Source organism: Hemiscyllium ocellatum, chromosome 3 (genome assembly GCF_020745735.1).
Source record: "Hemiscyllium ocellatum isolate sHemOce1 chromosome 3, sHemOce1.pat.X.cur, whole genome shotgun sequence".
NCBI lineage: Eukaryota > Metazoa > Chordata > Chondrichthyes > Orectolobiformes > Hemiscylliidae > Hemiscyllium > Hemiscyllium ocellatum.
The window spans coordinates 64780105-64797585 of NC_083403.1; the positions used below are offsets into that span (position 1 = coordinate 64780105).

Here is a 17481-nt window from a genome sequence, read left to right on the forward strand (position 1 = left end):
GGCCTCATTCCATGCCATGACACTTCTGTGATTTTCCATAATGAAGGATAGGCTTTAGAGGAGCAACGTCAATGTATGCACAAATGTGACATGAGAGACAATTTACCACAGAAAATAGAAGAGAAACTATTCAGTCCTTTGATTCTGGTCCACCACTCAGTATGATCACGGTTGACTATCCAATTTCGTACCCTGTTCGGGTTTTCTCCCCATACCCTCATGATCCATTTTCCTTCAAGAAGTATAGCTCCCTGAAAATGCTTCCACAGCCTTACATGACTTTTGTTACAACCATGTCAGTGCTGTAAATGGAAGAAAATCTTTCTCTGAAAGATTCAGTTATGGAGATGAGGGGAAAGGTGAACATGGATATTTGTAGAAGAAATATCCATGCCACCCAGGTAAATAGTGCTGTGAGGAAGGCATATGGTGTACTGGGTTTTATTGGTAGAAGAATTGAGTTCCGGAGTCCTGAGGTCATGTTGCAGTTGTATAAGACTCTGGTGCGGCCTCATCTGGAGTATTGTGTGCAGTTTTGGTCGCCATACTATAGGAAGGATGTGGAGGCATTGGAACGAGTGCAGAGGAGGTTTACCAGGATGTTGCCTAGCATGGTAGGAAGATCGTATGAGGAAAGGCTGAGGCACTTGGGCCTGTTCTCATTGGAGAAAAGAAGGTTTAGGGGAGATTTGATAGAGGTGTACAAGATGATTAGGGGTTTAGATAGGGTAGACACTGAGAACCTTTTACCGCTAATGGAGTCAGCTGTTACTAGGGGACACAGCTTTAAATTAAGGGGTGGTAGGTATAGGACAGATGTTAGGGGTAGATTCTTTACGCAGCGGGTTGTGAGTTCATGGAATGCCCTGCCAGTAGCAGTGGTGAACTCTCCCTCTTTATGGTCATTTAAGCAGGCATTGGATAGGCATATGGAAGTTATTGGGCTAGTGTAGGTTAGGTAGGATTTGGTCGGCGCAACATCGAGGGCCGAAGAGCCTGTACTGCGCTGTATTTTTCTATGTTCTATAAAAGCAGGTTGCAGGTGGAGCAATTATATTCCAGACCAAAGCAGATAATATGCTTTTTAAAAGAAAACAGGGAGTGGCACTGATTCTGACATGGACATGAGGACAGGTCTGGAAGATAAGTGAATACTTGAAATGTCAGCCGCTATGGAGGCCTGGACAGGTAGATAAATGATCAACCCACAAAACCCTGACTACTGCTCATGATAGGATGAATTTGCAATGCCCACCCATCAACAACTTGTAATATACTGTGACTAACATTAAAAAAAGTGCTAATAATCTGGGGAAAAAAAAATTAAATTTGAAGACCAATATTTTACACCACTATATAAACTTGGGAGTAATTTAACATTAGTGATCTATATATATTTTGGTTGTGATATAAAATGCACAACCTGAACAGATTTATAGAAAACACAAAAACAATAAATCTGCTATTTGAAAAATGTTGGGTGGATTCAATTCATTCTTTGAAATAATATAAAGTTAGATCCCAAGAAATATTAGAAATTTCCGTGGTAGTTAAGAATAGAAAACAGTCAAGAAAACATATAGTATCTTGACCTTTATTAATAGGGACATACAGTAAAGAGCAAAGAGGTTATGCTGAATAATTCCTTTATGTTAAATAGAAACATATAAAATTCTGCTTGCTCCTCACAAGGTGACTATGTGCAAGGTAAATGCAATTTACATTTAAATCACTCTGAAAACAAGAATCTGTATCATGTTAGGTCTGCAATGGGTTTGTAGTTAAGGAATACTTTTTAAGCAGAATAGGTGCTTTTTGTTTCATTAAAAGTCTGAGTTTATGCATGAAAAGAGTGCCTGGCATTTGATAGTAGATTTCACAAACCATGGTGTCCACATGACCAGTTAAAATGAAAGTAGCCAACTAAAATGAATTAGCATGAAGATAGCAAATTCTAAACCATATTTATTTTTATTTTTATCATAAGGAGTATCAAGAGGGCCACGCGGGCCACGAGGTTATCCAGGTCCACCAGGCCCACAAGGCCCACCAGGAGAACGAGGAGTCGGACTGAGAGGGGCTCCTGGTAGTACTGGGCCACGAGGACCACCAGGACAGTCATCTGCTGGGAAACCAGGTGCTCCAGGAGCATCAGGAAAGCCTGGTGCAAAGGGATCTCCCGGAGAGAAAGGTGACAAAGGAGCTCCTGGGAAACCGGGAGAAAATGGCAGTTCAGGACCAAGAGGACCTCCTGGCCCACCTGGATTATCAATTCCTGGTAAACCAGGTTCCCAAGGGGCACCAGGTCGTCCAGGATCACCAGGAGCACCTGGATCCAAAGGCAAGTCAGGAAGTCCTGGTCAACCAGGCCCAAAGGGAGAAAAGGGATCTGGAGCTCCTGGAGAAAAAGGTGACAAAGGTGAACCAGGACCAAGAGGGCCATCAGGTCCATCTGGACCAAAAGGAATAGGAAAAACAGGGCCTCCTGGTCCTCCTGGTAAACCAGGTTCCAATGGGGAGAGGGGTGCCCCAGGTTCACAAGGAAAGTCAGGAGCACAAGGCCAGAAAGGGCCACCAGGTCCACCTGGACAATCAAGAAATGGATCTCCTGGACCTAGAGGAGAACCAGGGTCACCTGGATCTCCTGGACCAAAAGGCTCAGTAGGTCCAAAAGGTTCACCAGGAGAACCAGGAATGCCAGGCATTGGTAAAGCTGGAAATCCAGGACCAAGAGGAGAGCGTGGCCCTGCAGGCTCAAATGGTTATCCTGGAGAAACTGGGAAAAAGGGACAGCCAGGTCAACCTGGACCACAAGGACCACGAGGACCGTATGGCCCACCAGGTCAGGACGGTCCAAAAGGGAATCCAGGGCAAAATGGTGCACCAGGGTCAAAAGGTAATCCAGGGCCACCAGGACCACAAGGGTTTCAAGGATCAAAAGGACAACCAGGGCCAGGTGGTGCACCAGGAAAGTCAGGATCTCCAGGACTTCCAGGTAGACCAGGCTCAGAGGGTCCACAAGGACTTCCTGGTCAAAAAGGTGACCCAGGACTACCTGGAGCACCTGGTAAATCAGGTAGCCCAGGTTCACCAGGGGCACCTGGGTACCCTGGAAAAGAAGGAATGAGAGGGTCTGCTGGACCACAAGGTCCAAGAGGTCCAACTGGAGATCAAGGATCTCCTGGAAATCCAGGAGAAAGAGGAGAGCCTGGTCCTCCTGGTCCTCCAGGTAACCCAGGTAATTATTATGGAAAATTATCAGGTAATATACCTGGTTCACCTGGACAGGAAGGACCTCCAGGTCCTCCAGGACGTCCTGGTCCACCAGGACCACCTGGAAAAGTGGCTACACAATCAGAAAAACATAAGATACCAGCATTTACAGCCATCCTGTCTCATTCGTTTTCATCGACAGACCAACCAGTGGTATTTGACAAAATATTAATTAATTCAAATGATAATTATGATCCATCTACTGGGATTTTTACATGCAAAATACCTGGCATCTATCAATTTTTTTATCATGTACATGTTAAGGGAGCAAGTGTTTGGGTTGGATTATACAAAAATGATGAAGCTGTAATGTATACATTCGATGACTATAAAAAGGATTATATCGATCAGGCCTCAGGAAGTGCTATAATAAGCTTACGTAAGAAAGACAAAGTTTACATTCAGTTATCCTCAGAAGAATTCAATGGTTTGTATTCATCTGAAAAGAAAAGTTCTTCCTTCTCAGGATATCTAATTGTTCCATCATGATGCATATCAACTGAAGAAAGTGCAATTCAAAATGGATGATGGAACTAAATTTTTTAGTAGCTTCCATGTGATTGAAAGACAAAAGAACTTGATTAGAGACATTTCGAAATAAAACAACAAACCTAAAAACGGTCAAAATAATGAGAATTTTTGCATATAATTGTGTTTTTAAGAACGATGTTTATTCTGCTGCCATTATCCATGACAATAAAATTACTAAAAACAAAATTCTCTGGCTATCATAGTGAAGCTTGTTGAATTTAATTTTAATTCTTCGAATTAAATTAATTATAATTATACAGTGAGTTGAGAAAGCCAATCTAAAGGTCTGCGATCGTGTCTAGTTATGAAACAATTCCAGATGCAAGTATGTTTTTACAAGTTTCACAGAACTTATTAAGTTTAAAAGCACACAACACCAGGTTATAGTCCAACAGGATTATTTGGAACTATTAGCTTTTGGAGAGCTGCCCCTTCATCAGGTGGTTGTAGAGTATAAAATTGTAAGGTGTCTTACAATCTTATACTCCACAATCACCTGCTGAAGGAGCATTGCTCCCAAATAAACCTGCAGGACTATAACCTGGTGTTGTGAGATTTTTAACTTTGCACATCCCAATCCGACACAGCATCTCCAAATCTTTATTAACTTTATCAGACACAGTGCACAAAACTGATACATACAATAGGCAGTGGATCAATCTGTTCACTCAACAATACCAGCTTATTAACTAAAGTAAAAACAGAAACATACTCCTTGGGGTTAGAAAGAGGAGTCAGTTTGGACTACCAAGAACTTTGTTTTTAGTTCCAGATCTCCAGCATCTGACATTGCTTTTACCAGCTTATTAAGTTTTACTAGTTACTTCTCCTCTACATGGTCAGTGGTATCTCTGAGTTCGAAGTGGCTTTACTGAAAATTAGGTGGCACAGATTTAATATGATCTGTAGTATCACATCCTAGTGATTAATATCATATCATGTTTATTTGATACACAGAGGTGTTCTGGAGGGTTCCAAAGCCTCTCAATTTTATTTGAAGGAGCCATTTGTTATTTAACTAAAAGAAAATAAATCGCTTAGAAAATTCAGCACTGCCCTGCATTTTACAAAGAAAATTTATAAAAATCAAACTTTATCACTGCATTAAATCGCAAAGCCTAGGCTTGCCTTACAAAATTACACAACACAAAATGCAGAACTTAATTCTAAAATAATATGTACTTAAGCTTCTTACATTCTTTGAATGAGACTCTTTCCACGGGTGGCATGGTGGCTCAGTGGTTAGCACTGCTGCCTCACAGTGCCAGGGACCTGGGTTCAATTCCCAGCCTTGACTATGTGGAGTTTGCACATTCTCCACGTCTGTATGGGTTTCCTCCAGGTGATCTGGCTTCCTCCCACAATCCAAAGATGTGCACCACAATCCAAAGATGTGCAAGTTAGGTGAACTGGCCATGCAAAATTGCCTATAGTGTTCAGGAATAACTAAGTTAGGTGCATTAGTCAGGAGTAAATATAGAGTAGAAGAATGGGTCTGAGTGGGTTACTCTTTGGAGGGTCCGTGTGGACTTGTTGGGCCGAAGGATCCGTTTCCACATTGTAGGGGTTCTAATGATTTCTCCTTAATGCACTATAAGCCACAAAGTGAAAAAGGCATAGAAAAGACTGGCTTCAAATGAAAGTGGTTTTACTTCAAAATGGTCTTCTGGTTTAGTTTCGCCATAAAAAGTGTTTCTTCGAACACAAAGCCCATGTTCGTCTGGTTGCATAAAAGCAACAATGAAACCATGAAATCATGCCTGCGTTTTGAGTTGAACGATATGGCCATTCTTATAACAATGTTCTTAACATCTCACTCACATGATCATTACACATAACTAAAGTTAAATACTGAAAAATAATTTTAAATTGCAATACAAATTTAAAAAGATTAAAGATAAATTCATAGACTTACCAGACCATAGAAATACATTTCTGTGACAGCAAATCTTACTTTAGGATAAATCACTGTCAGAAAACTATAGCTGATATTCTTTATCCAATTATTGCATAATGATAACATGACCTCACCAAATTTCACTTTTTGGCATTTAACAGTGTTACCAACACCCTTTCCTTACAACAGCTTTGTTAACATCTTTCCCAAACTGCTTTACAGGAGCATTATATGAAAAAAAAATTGGTTGCAAGCCAAAGAAGAAGATATTAGATGAGAAAATTGAATAAAGCTTGGTCAAAGAGGTGGGTTTAACAAAGTATCTTAAAGAAGGAAAGTGACATACGCAGGCAGAGAGATTAGATCAATCCAGATCAATCAAGGCATGGCCACCAATCAGGGAGTGAATGAAATTGGAGGTGCTTAAAAGAAAAGAATAAGTTTTATTATGAGAACTGCAGATTTTCAGAGGGTTTGGGATGAATGGATTTAAAGGGAGGTAAAAAGCTATGACAGGATTTGAAAATGAGTTAAAATTTCAAAAATAAAACACTGCTTGACGGCGAGCCAATGTAGACCTCCAAGCACAGAGGGAATAGACCTTCTTACAAGTTATAGCACAGACAGCAGATGCTTGGATGACCTGAAATTAATGCAGAGTAGAAGATGGGACATGTGTCAGGTGTGCTTTGGAAATATCACATATAATGTTTGTAAAGGCATCAGTGAGGTTTCAGCTGATGAGATGAAACAAGGTAAGTTGTGCTACTGTCAACAGTTTCAAAATACATATTTTCTCAAGCAAAACTGGTGATGAATATTAGTCATTTCTCTCACTTACCAAACTAGGAATTGCAACAGTACAAAATATGTTGCAAATGTATCATCTTCATGAGCTACCACAAAAAAACCTTCATTCTTTAAATCGAGATTTTTAATTCTTTCATACAAATGATCTCTTGCTAATCAAAAGAACAAAGCATACTGTTTCAATTGAATAGTTAAAATCGTGCATTTGCAATTTATAAACGATAGCTGCATTACACTTGTAGTATATTCTGCATCATATAATTGCATTATGTAGCTGGAAGGCCAAAGATGCCAACAGAAAAGTCCAACTCCATGGAAGACTTCTGTCAGAATGCATCACTATTCTGAAATTACCAATTACTACACATGATAATTCTAATTTTGATGCTGGTACTGTAGACAGACATACCTTTGGTTTAAATCTGAAGATTTAAGATCTGAAGATTTGTCGCCCTGAAGATTATTTTTCAAAACCTTCAGGGAAGAGGGGAGGGAGGGAGGTGGTGAAAGAAGAGGAGGAGTGGATAAATCTCTCTCAGTAACTGCCAGGAATTAAGAAAGTCTTCACAAAAGTCTTCATCCAGTCAGATTATTTTATCGTGCTCGGTCGTAAATTGCAAAATATGGACAGCCGCTTCAAATTGTCTAATGCCAGGACCCAGCAAGTCATCCATTAAAAGGGCCAGACAACCACTTTATTTTAAAATATCACAGAGATACCAGTCACCTTAAAAGGGTTAAACCATTACTGAGCTATTAATTCCATATAAAGGTTCCTGGATGGTACCATGAGATTTTCTTCAAGACATTCAAATCTTTTGTAATAATATGATTCAGTCCAACTTACTAGGACCTAGGTTGTAGAATAGATCATAAGTCTTTGATTTTCCCTACTGTGATCTAGCCAAAACAAATCTAGCATTCCTAATATTTCCAATGGCATAGTTAAAATGTCAGGTTAATCACATGAATTTTATTTAGATTTAAATTACTGCGACTGTTTTTGAAATAAAAATATTTTCCATGACAAGTGTCAGAATTCAGTTTACACTTACACATAAATAAAACAACTGAGAGCTGTGATTATGTGAAAACCAAGCCTGATGGGCAAAGGTAGGGTCAAAGTGAAGCTATTGACTAAGCAAGATCAACTTAAAGTTAGATCTAAATACCTAAAATGTGTGACTGATCAGCCAACCATCCAGCTACACAACTTACTAGGGCTTCATCATCTACACAAACTTAGCCCACTCTTAATTTAAATGATACTGATGTTACATCTTACTTCTAGATATTTCCATGGTACATCATATTGACGACATTCATCACATTCACCAGACATTCTGTATTCTAGCTCAAGGACATATCCAGGGAACTAGGCATACGTCCTTCTTATCTAGTTTCATACTGCTTGCTCACCTTCAGGAATGATTCCACCTCTTGCCAAACACAAATATTTCTAGAGTTCCCCAAAAATTCTTTCTCTATCATTTGCAGGTTGCTGTTCAGTGACACCATCTCTTGATATTTTCAATAAGCATAAATGACACACATCAAATTGTCCATTTTCCTAATTGACATGGCCACATTTGTGCCCTCATATTTTAAGAAATGAATCAAAATTTCCTCCAGTTGAATACTGGCAAAAGCAAAATCATTGCTTTTCACTTCTGCCAAAACCTCCTCTGTTGCAAATTAGATTGTAGATAATTTCAGTTTCATGTTGAACCCAGGGCAAGTGTTCATTCACCTGCCTATGACCATTATGGATGGACTTAAAACTACTACCCATTTCCTTCTATTTTTCATGACTATATTACCTTTGGTTCAATTTTTCTTATGTCCTCTTAGTCAACACACATGTTCAAAGGTGACTCCAATCTCCACTATCAAAAGACATCATATTATTCAGTACTCATGCATTTTGTCCATTTGACTACCGCTCCAAATTGTTTAAAATTTGCACAGGTTCCCTGCCAGCTCTCACCCATCCCCCTGTCTTTAATAATTTGATGCATGTCTCATAAAATCCACTCTTGAAATAAGTCTGAAAACTTTAAGCAAATATTTGACACTAACAAGACTGCTACAATGATCACACAATCTTAAAGTGATGAAAGATTGCGTTCTTTCAACTTCACTGAGCAATAAAACAAATTTTTAGCACTGTTCATAACAGTGAAGAAATTACCAGGCATGATTGCCACATGACCTACAATAAGTTATGCAAATGAGCTTGATAGCAAACAGGAATATGCACACAACAGGAACCAATAAGAACTACAGTACAGTTGATTCAAATGAAAAATTAACTTCTCTCATGCCATATTTTCTTACACCTTTTTGCTTAGAGAACCTCGACAGAATGATTCTCTGAACAAAGAACATACATTAGAATACAAAATATTCAGCTTTTATGACGGTGAAAATGGCCCCAAATTGAAGGTATGACAGAAAAATCCATATGATCAAAATGCTATTCTATTACAATTAGAGAAAATGCCAAGTAAGAATAATTTATTTCGAGATGCATGACAGAGTTTACTGAAAAAACTTGCTGATGCTGACACTACAACTTTTTGAATTCAAAATCTACTTTAAATGTTGATGTTTATTTGAAGACATTTATTTATTCAAGTAACCAATCTAGCTAAATTGCATACCCATCGCCAAGTGATATCTACCATGAAAGAATCGGTTCACTAATATGCCACTTTTTTTGAGCAGACATCATGTGATTGCAAAGCAGATAGAAATGATATGAGATAGATTGCATATCCCAGTGAAAGTAATCACTGTGTAGTATAGATGCTTGCAACCATGTGCTAGACATTTAGAAAATCAGCAGTTTGATTTGATAATCCCTGTGGATTATCTTCCCTACTTCCTATTTGTCACCTTCAACTTCTAAGGAAGGTGCAGCAATTTATAATTGTTTTAGGTTGATTGAGCTGACCTAAATTTTGGTAGAGACCATGAAGACAAACTAAACTGCATAGAACCTTGTACTACTAATGCTGACTTAGCCTTATATTAATATTGTCAGAGTGCTGAGACATCTTAACATTTGTATTTTCAGAGAAACACACCAAATAATTTGCTGTCCAGTAACAAGTGCAACATTGACCTCTTCAGTGTTTAAACACTTGTCCAAGGATTACATTTAACAAATTAACTGTATATTATTTATAGTTTAACTTGCTCGATCACATTACAGAAGAGAAGAAAATTATGACACTGACATCAATTTCAGTTAGCAAATTATGGTAATGCAAATGCCCTGATTGACCCTACCCAACATTACATTACATTACCAGAAATTATATGCACACAGCCAAGCTTAGATTACTGAGACAATTAATAGAAAGGGTCTTTAGTATGGAGTACAACTGAAAATATCTACTGCGGGGCATTTCCAACAAAAAGCATTTGTATTGTTTCAATTGATCTGATCAAGTATATGAAAACTTCTTAACATAAAAGAGAGAGATGCAATGTGGTTGACAACTAGGAGGGTAATTTAATCATTAAAACATCTTTTATTATCATGTTTATGTTATATTTAAAAGAGAGAATAAGTTACTTCACTCTGCTAGAATTTTCCTTTGTCATTAAGCCAATCACTGTCATTAAAAATATGACTGGATTAGTGATTGAGGGGTGAAAACAAAGATCTAATTTACTAATTCTTTACTTTATTCTATATATGGCAAAGCAGAAAAAAATCTTATTGGTCATAACTTGATAAGTATTCAAGAGAAATTCAGTTGAAAAATGTTTGGTCATTCCAGTCTGAGCAGTTAAAACAAAGGTTAGTATCAGGGCAAGTTGTTACGGCTGATCAGTGATTATGAATGTACTATCATAATGCACTCACCTACATTGAAAAGTGAGGTAATAAAGTAAAACTAATTCTATGTGTTTACATTACAAATATGAACAGTTCGAGTTGGAATTTCTTCAAGGCATGTAATGGGACAGTTACACCCATTGCATAGATAGCTACGTATATAGCTATTTCCTGTCAACTTCCAAAAATAAATACAAACAAGCACTGATCCCATACCATATATTCCTTAAAGCATGAAAATTAACAACTCAAGACTGATTATCTTTCATAAACATTAAAATGCAAACAATATCATGAAAATGTTGAAAAACATGCAAGCATGGAAGAGTCTCATTTTCATCGTTACAGACATTAATGCCACAAAAATGCATTCAAAGAAACAACGCATCATGCTGCTCACAGAGGCAATATCAAGTAAAAATGGCATTAAAAGTTTCACCTAGCACCAAAAAAATGACTGTTTACAGTTTGATGATTGAGTCAGGTTTCTTTTTACACCTATTTTGAAGCATATGCCCAGTGATTTAGTTCAGGAGTGAAGTAATTCTGAGCCAAGATGTATTCAGATACAGTGGATGATAGACAGATGTGAATAAAATGGAGAAAATTTGAATATAATGCAGAACAAGCATAAATTTATTGCACATCAAGTTCCTCAAAACTTCACATTGCCAGTAATCATTTGACCACAATTACAGATTCTCTGGCAGAGCAGCTGCATACTGGTAATGGAGTGGAAAAGCAGACTTCAACCAGCTTCCTTTGAACAACCATAGTTACATGCTTAAATAACATCTAGAAGTAGAAACTTCTTAGTACTTTTTTGATAACTTATAAAACGATATATCCATACCATAACAGCATGTTCATTATCACAACTGAAAGAACATTCTAATATACAGATTAAAAAGAAGAAAATCCAAAACAGACATAACAATGAAGCTTCATGTTACCTACAATTACTAGATGACAATTTTACAGTGGGTCATGAGTTCCATAATACTTAACAAGATGTGGCAATCTAAAATAATGAGTCCTACAAATTTCTAAAAAACTTTGTATTAAGAATCACAAAATAATGACTTACCTTTGAAGGCAGATGCTTTGTAATTGTATTCTATAGAAGCAATCACATCCTTCCAGAATTCATATTTCTTCACAGTTCTATTCTGTGAGAAAGCAATGGTTTAAACACCCCAAATCACATCAGTTCAACTGCTTTTTAAGAATTTTGTTTTAAAGTGCAGCTAGAATCAATGTAATTGTGCAGGTTATATTTACATATGATAAATTATCTGGAAGACAAAAGAATTACAGTACTGAAACATAATTAGGTTTTTTTTGTTCCAGAAGCTAAAAATTGTCATACTCAGCAATTAAATGCATTAAATACTTGACTTTATGTATCTGTTAAGTTTAATAAATCTGCTGTATCATGCAAACTTCTTTACGTCACGTCTACAAAACTTAGACTCACCTATTTAATAGGCCGTGCATAAACGTACAAAATTCGAGTTTTTGGGACCATGTTTTTGGGCACAAAGTAATGGCTTAACTTTTACTCGAGTAATATTTTCAAGGGAATGAAATCCAGTTTGGGGAAACTGCTGATAATGACACTGTCTCAAAGGTTGTTGGCCATGTTTCTGAATTGTGCAGCAAACTGCTGTGCCGGTCTATTTCTGATAGTTTCAATGAGAAGAGAGCAACCCGAGAAAGACTTACCAGATAGTTCCCATCAACCTTATTGCCAAATTCAGCACAAGGTACATGAAAAGTTAAGGATTGCTAGCATTAGCATTCTGCGCACAATACAAGAAAAAACAAATGCTTTTTGCCAGGTCATCAACTTTTAGTTCTGGATATATCGAATATATAGGTTCATGGCACTACAGAATTGGTGCTCCAGCTTGAAGAATGTAAAAAACAACAGTGTTGAACCTTGCTTCCTTTTGTGCTTGCCTCTATTTTATAGTTTCTGGCCAAAAGGCAGTTTTCTTGAAAAGTCCCCTTACCTACATTGCCCTCCTCACTCCCCTTGAGGAAAATTCAACATTGGCATTGTCAGTCGAATTATAAATTTAAAGTTATTTGAAGTATTTGTTACACTATTACTGACATAGTCGAAGTCCAGAAAGCACTTTCTGAAATTGCAACTTGTACCAGGATCAAAAGATGAGAATACACTGTTCTCAATTTCACAAGCCGACATTTGGTATTTAATTTATGAAAGATAACTAGTTGTTGCAACAAACAAACATGGGAAGCAGTTAAATCAGAATAAACAGTCGTCTTAGAGAGAGCGAGACAGAGTGAGACACAGCAAGACAGAGCGAGACAGAGACAGAGAGAGAGAGAGATGGTGGTTTAACCCGAGGATCACGACACCTCAAATGAGGGGAGAGATTGAGGAGGAGATTCCTTCATGGTAACCTCAGCCAGTACAAGAATTGAATCCATACCGTTGGCATCATGCTGCATTGCAAACCAACCAGCCAGCTAACTAAACCCCAACATTCAATCAGATAAAGATCGGATAAAAACTTAGAAATTATTTAATTCTCCTGAGGCACACGGCGAAATAGAATGCAGCTTCCAGAGCAAGATTTGGCTTTTGGGTCATAAAATATGGAACAAGTCACTCCTCTGATCCAGAGTTACTTTCAAGCTAAATGATGACGGCTGTTTTAAGCTGTAAACGTTTGCACATTGGCCAGAACCATCTCTGTGCTAGACAGTGACAAACACGTGCTGAAGCAATAGCGTAAGAGAAAAAAAATTAAAACATCCCATAAGCAGAAAATCACCCTGTTGGCTGGCAATCTTAGCAACCTAACTACTCAAAAGTTTTCTTGCAAGCAAGAAACAAGTCATTTCTTTAAATTATCTTATGTCAAGAGAAAAACAGGTTTAAAGATCATGCACAATATAAAAAAAAAGGAATGTTGCTTTCTGCACCTGGACGCTTATTCAGTAAATCTCCCAAAACGATATACAGAATTAAAAACATTTGATCGTAATGGTGAGAAATATTATAAAGGATACACTGTACAGGAACAGCTTATACAAGCCAACCAGTTATGCCAGCAATTAAGCTCCATTTAAGTTTCATCCTGTTCTTACTCAGAAGTCTACTATTTCTTTCATTAAATAATTACTTGGCCGCCGAAATGTCGAATTTCCTATTCCTTGGATGCTGCCTAACCTGCTGTGCTTTAACCAGCAACACATTTTCAGCCATCACTTAAATACACCTATACCACTCTGTGGTAGCCAATTTTATTTTTCTCCATTACCTGGGTAAAAGGGGTTTCACTGGAATTTGCAAGTTGATTTCTTGTTGACAATTAATGATGTCTGGCATTGCTTATCCTCATAAGTGAAAATCTTCACTCTCTTCATAACTTTAAAGACTTCAATGCAATGACTCAGAGCCTTCTCTTTTCAAAAACAAGGAGAATCTTTTTTTCATCATCAGTATATAGACAATAGGTGCAGGAATAGGCCATTCTGCCCTTCAAGCCTGCACCTCCATTCAATATGATCATGGCTGATCATCCTTAATCAGTATTCTGTTCCTGCCTTATCTCCTGCCTTGATTCCACTATCCTTAAGAGCTCTATCCAACTCTTTCTTAAATGAATCCAGATATTGGGCCTCCACTGCCCTCTGGGGCAGAGCATTCCACACAGCCACCACTCTCTGGGTGAAGAAGTTTCTTCTCATCTCTGTCCTAAATGGTCTACCCGTATTTTTAAGCTGTGTCCTCTTGGTCGGCACGCACCCATCACATTTCTGGATAATCTCCACTTCCTCTAACTCTTTTTCTCATTCTATAAACCAGAACTGTAGACAGTAATCAGGGTTTGATTTAACCAAGATTAGAACTTAACGTTTTTAGATTTCACCACTCTAAAACAAGTTGTAATGCCTACTTTGCTTAGTTGTTAATAGAGTTACAAATCTGTATTGCTACTTTAGTGATTTATGCTATTATACCCTCAGGTTATTTTGCATGTTTGCAGATTTACCACATCTAAAATAGTACTTTCCATGTAATATGCAATCTCTGTTTTTCTTATAAAATATGCTACCTCACATTTGACCTGCTGTGCTTTTCCAGCAACCTCACATTTAGCCATGCTGAAATATATTTGCCAAAAATGTGGCTATTGCATTAATACCACAGAGCAAGGCATTGCCTTAACCTAGAATAAAATGCAAAGGAATGTTTTAGGGCTGTTCCATTTCTATTGTAGTATCATACTGCCCTACGCTCTAAATAAATAAAAAGGAAAATACAACATTGCTAGCAGTTAGCCTCTTCAAATTAATTTCTTCCGAAAGTGACAACATAACAAATTAAAACAAAGTCATGAAGGCAAAGGTTTCAAAATGTAACATTGTTGCCAGAACAGTAGTAAAAGTTTTCATGATTAAAAGTCAGCTCTAGCTATAGGTTGCCCTGCAATAGCACATGTTTCATTATTGCAAATTCACTGTAAAGCGACTGTGTATGAACTTTTAATGCAATTACATCAGCAACACATAAGCGCTATTTCTACAGTGCAATTTTTTTCTATAATGCAGGGTTGGCATAAGAATGCAACCATTGCATTACAGAAAAACTACCTGCATTTAAGTTGATAATAGCAATCACAAATAGTCAACAACAGCACAAGAATACTTATTTTAAATAACTAACAGTTGCATCAGCTTACACAGCTTAGTGCTGCAGTACAGAATGTGGGAGTGAGAGGAAGCAACTTGTAGTTTGCATTCTCTTTGTCCCCTTCCCAAATACACGACTAGACCTGAATCAACATCACACCTAGCTATCCAACAGTTCCAAACTATCCTTCAAACCTCAAGGATCTAAAAATTAAGTACACGAAAAAGAAGAGAGATGAAGTAAACATGGATCTCTTAGAAAGAGGCAAGACTGACAATAAAAAATAAAGAAATGGCTAAGAATGTTAAAAAACTTTGACTGTGCCTTCCTAGTCCAAGGTCCAATAAAATAAGAGAAATTACAAGAAAGCCATGATCTAATGCTATTTGAAGTTATTAATATTACTAAAGAAACAGTAACTGATAAATTAACAGGACTGAAATTCTAATATTTCCCTGGACTTGACAGCCTGCATCATAAGGTTCTAATGAGGTAGCTGATAGTGGAAGCATTGGTATGTTCATCCAAAATTCCCACCATTTTTAAAAGATTCCAGTAGGTAGCAAATGCAAATGACACTTCAAGAAAGGAAACAAATTCTAAGCAGGAATACAGGTCAATCACTCTGTCATTAAACATCAGGAAAATGTTGGGATCTATTACTGAAGATATAATAGCTGATCGCTTAGGTAATCATTATTTGCTAAGGCGGTTAACATGGTTTACCAAAAGACAAATAGCATACAACAAATATTTGAGAGCATTTTGTTGTATTTGTACTGCAAGGACCAGTGTGTGGACTACAGTGATTGATAATCTACATTAATTTCTTAGATTAAGGAATGGAGATATTCCAGTTTACCAACAACAAAAATAAATGGATAAATAAGTTACAAGGAAGATAGAGTTTGTAGTGACATGTAGACAAGTTATTCTTCCATCTTCTCCATTCTCGTAATGTGAGAAATTGACAGTTTATTCAGTCTGTTACTTTCTTAAAAAGGGTGGGGAACTATTAAGTATCGGCATTCAGAGAAATTTAGTTGCTCTTATGCAAGATACAAAGTTCTTATTCAAGTACAGAATATTTAAGAACACAAATAGTACATTGCACTTTAATGCAAGGGGGAACGGAGTGGAAGAGTAGCAAATCCATGCAGCAACTGCTCAGGGCTCTGCTGAGTCCATCCCTTGAGTACCTTGCACAGGTTTTGTCATTGAACCTAAGAAAGCATAGACTTTCTTCAAGAAGGCTACAACAAAGAAACACTGGATTGATTCCCAAGATGAGAGGATTATTTGTTAAAACAGACTGTGCAGAACGAACCTATACTCTGCAGTTTAGAAGAATAAATGGCCTTAAGTAAAATATCAGCATTTTCAGGAGTGCAGAGAGGTTACTTGCCCCTGAAGAATCTCAACCTAGCAAGGTACAGGATAAGGGGATGGCAATTTTTGACCTAGCAAGACATTTCTTCACTCAACAGGTGAACAATTAGAATTTTGTATGTGGGACAGTTATAGGTGTTTTCCATCATATTCAAGACTGAGTTTGATAAGATCGTTCAACTCTAAGACGATCAAGATGAGAAATGGATGGCGTTTTTGGGAAAGAAAAATAAGCCATTCATTTGGGTTGATTCAATTTAACAGCATCAACAAGTCCTATGAGTTTTTTTTTATAGAACTAAACCCAAGACAGGAATTCTCATCACCACAATGTGGTTACAATGTACCTAACCACATCCTCGTTTATGTTTTCTTCAGTATTCGTTTCCAAGAAAACAATTCACAGTAACCTATTAATAGAAATCATAAATATGGAGTTACACTACTGTAAATTTCTTTATATGATGATCCTAATTTGCAAACTAAGTTTAAAACACAATCTGTAGCATTCTAGATTTCAACTCAACCAAATCAAAATTAAAAATTACACAACACCAGGTTATGGTCCAACAAGTTTATCTGGAATCACTAACTTTTAAAGCTGTTTCTTCATCAGGTGGTTATGCACAACTATCTGATAAAGGAGCAACACTCCAAAGCTAGTGATTCCAAACAAACCTGTTAGACTATCACCTGGTGTTGTAAGATTTTTAACTTTGTCCATCCCAGTCCATTACCGGCAAATGACCAGAGAAATCATGATCTTACACAAATTATGCTGGTTTTGGACTTGGGTGTACAAAGTTAGAAATCACACAACACCAGATTCTAGTCATAGAGATGTACAGCATGGAAACAATTCCTTCGTCCAACCTGTCCGTGCCGACCAGATATACCAACCCAATCTAGCCCCACCGACCATCACCCAGCCTATATTCCTCCAAACCCTTCCTATTCATATACCCATCCAAATGCCTCTTAAATGTTGCAATTGTACCAGTCTCCACCACTCCAATAGGTTTATTTGGAAGCGCTAGCTTTCAGAGTGCTGCTCCTTCA

At 37.5% G+C, this 17481-nt stretch overlaps 2 protein-coding genes across 2 annotated transcripts in view; one reads left to right on the top strand and one right to left on the bottom strand.

The window, feature by feature from the left end:
- LOC132830129 (uncharacterized) overlaps positions 1 to 3762 on the top strand; it is a 62798-nt gene extending 59036 nt beyond the window's left edge. The window contains exon 12 of the mRNA XM_060847635.1: positions 1988 to 3762. Coding sequence (XP_060703618.1) covers positions 1988 to 3762 — 1775 coding nt within the window. The remainder of the gene's footprint in view (positions 1 to 1987) is intronic.
- The window catches only part of nt5dc1 (5'-nucleotidase domain containing 1), a 547161-nt gene that overhangs the window by 478473 nt on the left and 51207 nt on the right, over positions 1 to 17481 (bottom strand). The window contains exon 6 of the mRNA XM_060850687.1: positions 11449 to 11530. Coding sequence (XP_060706670.1) covers positions 11449 to 11530 — 82 coding nt within the window. The remainder of the gene's footprint in view (positions 1 to 11448; positions 11531 to 17481) is intronic.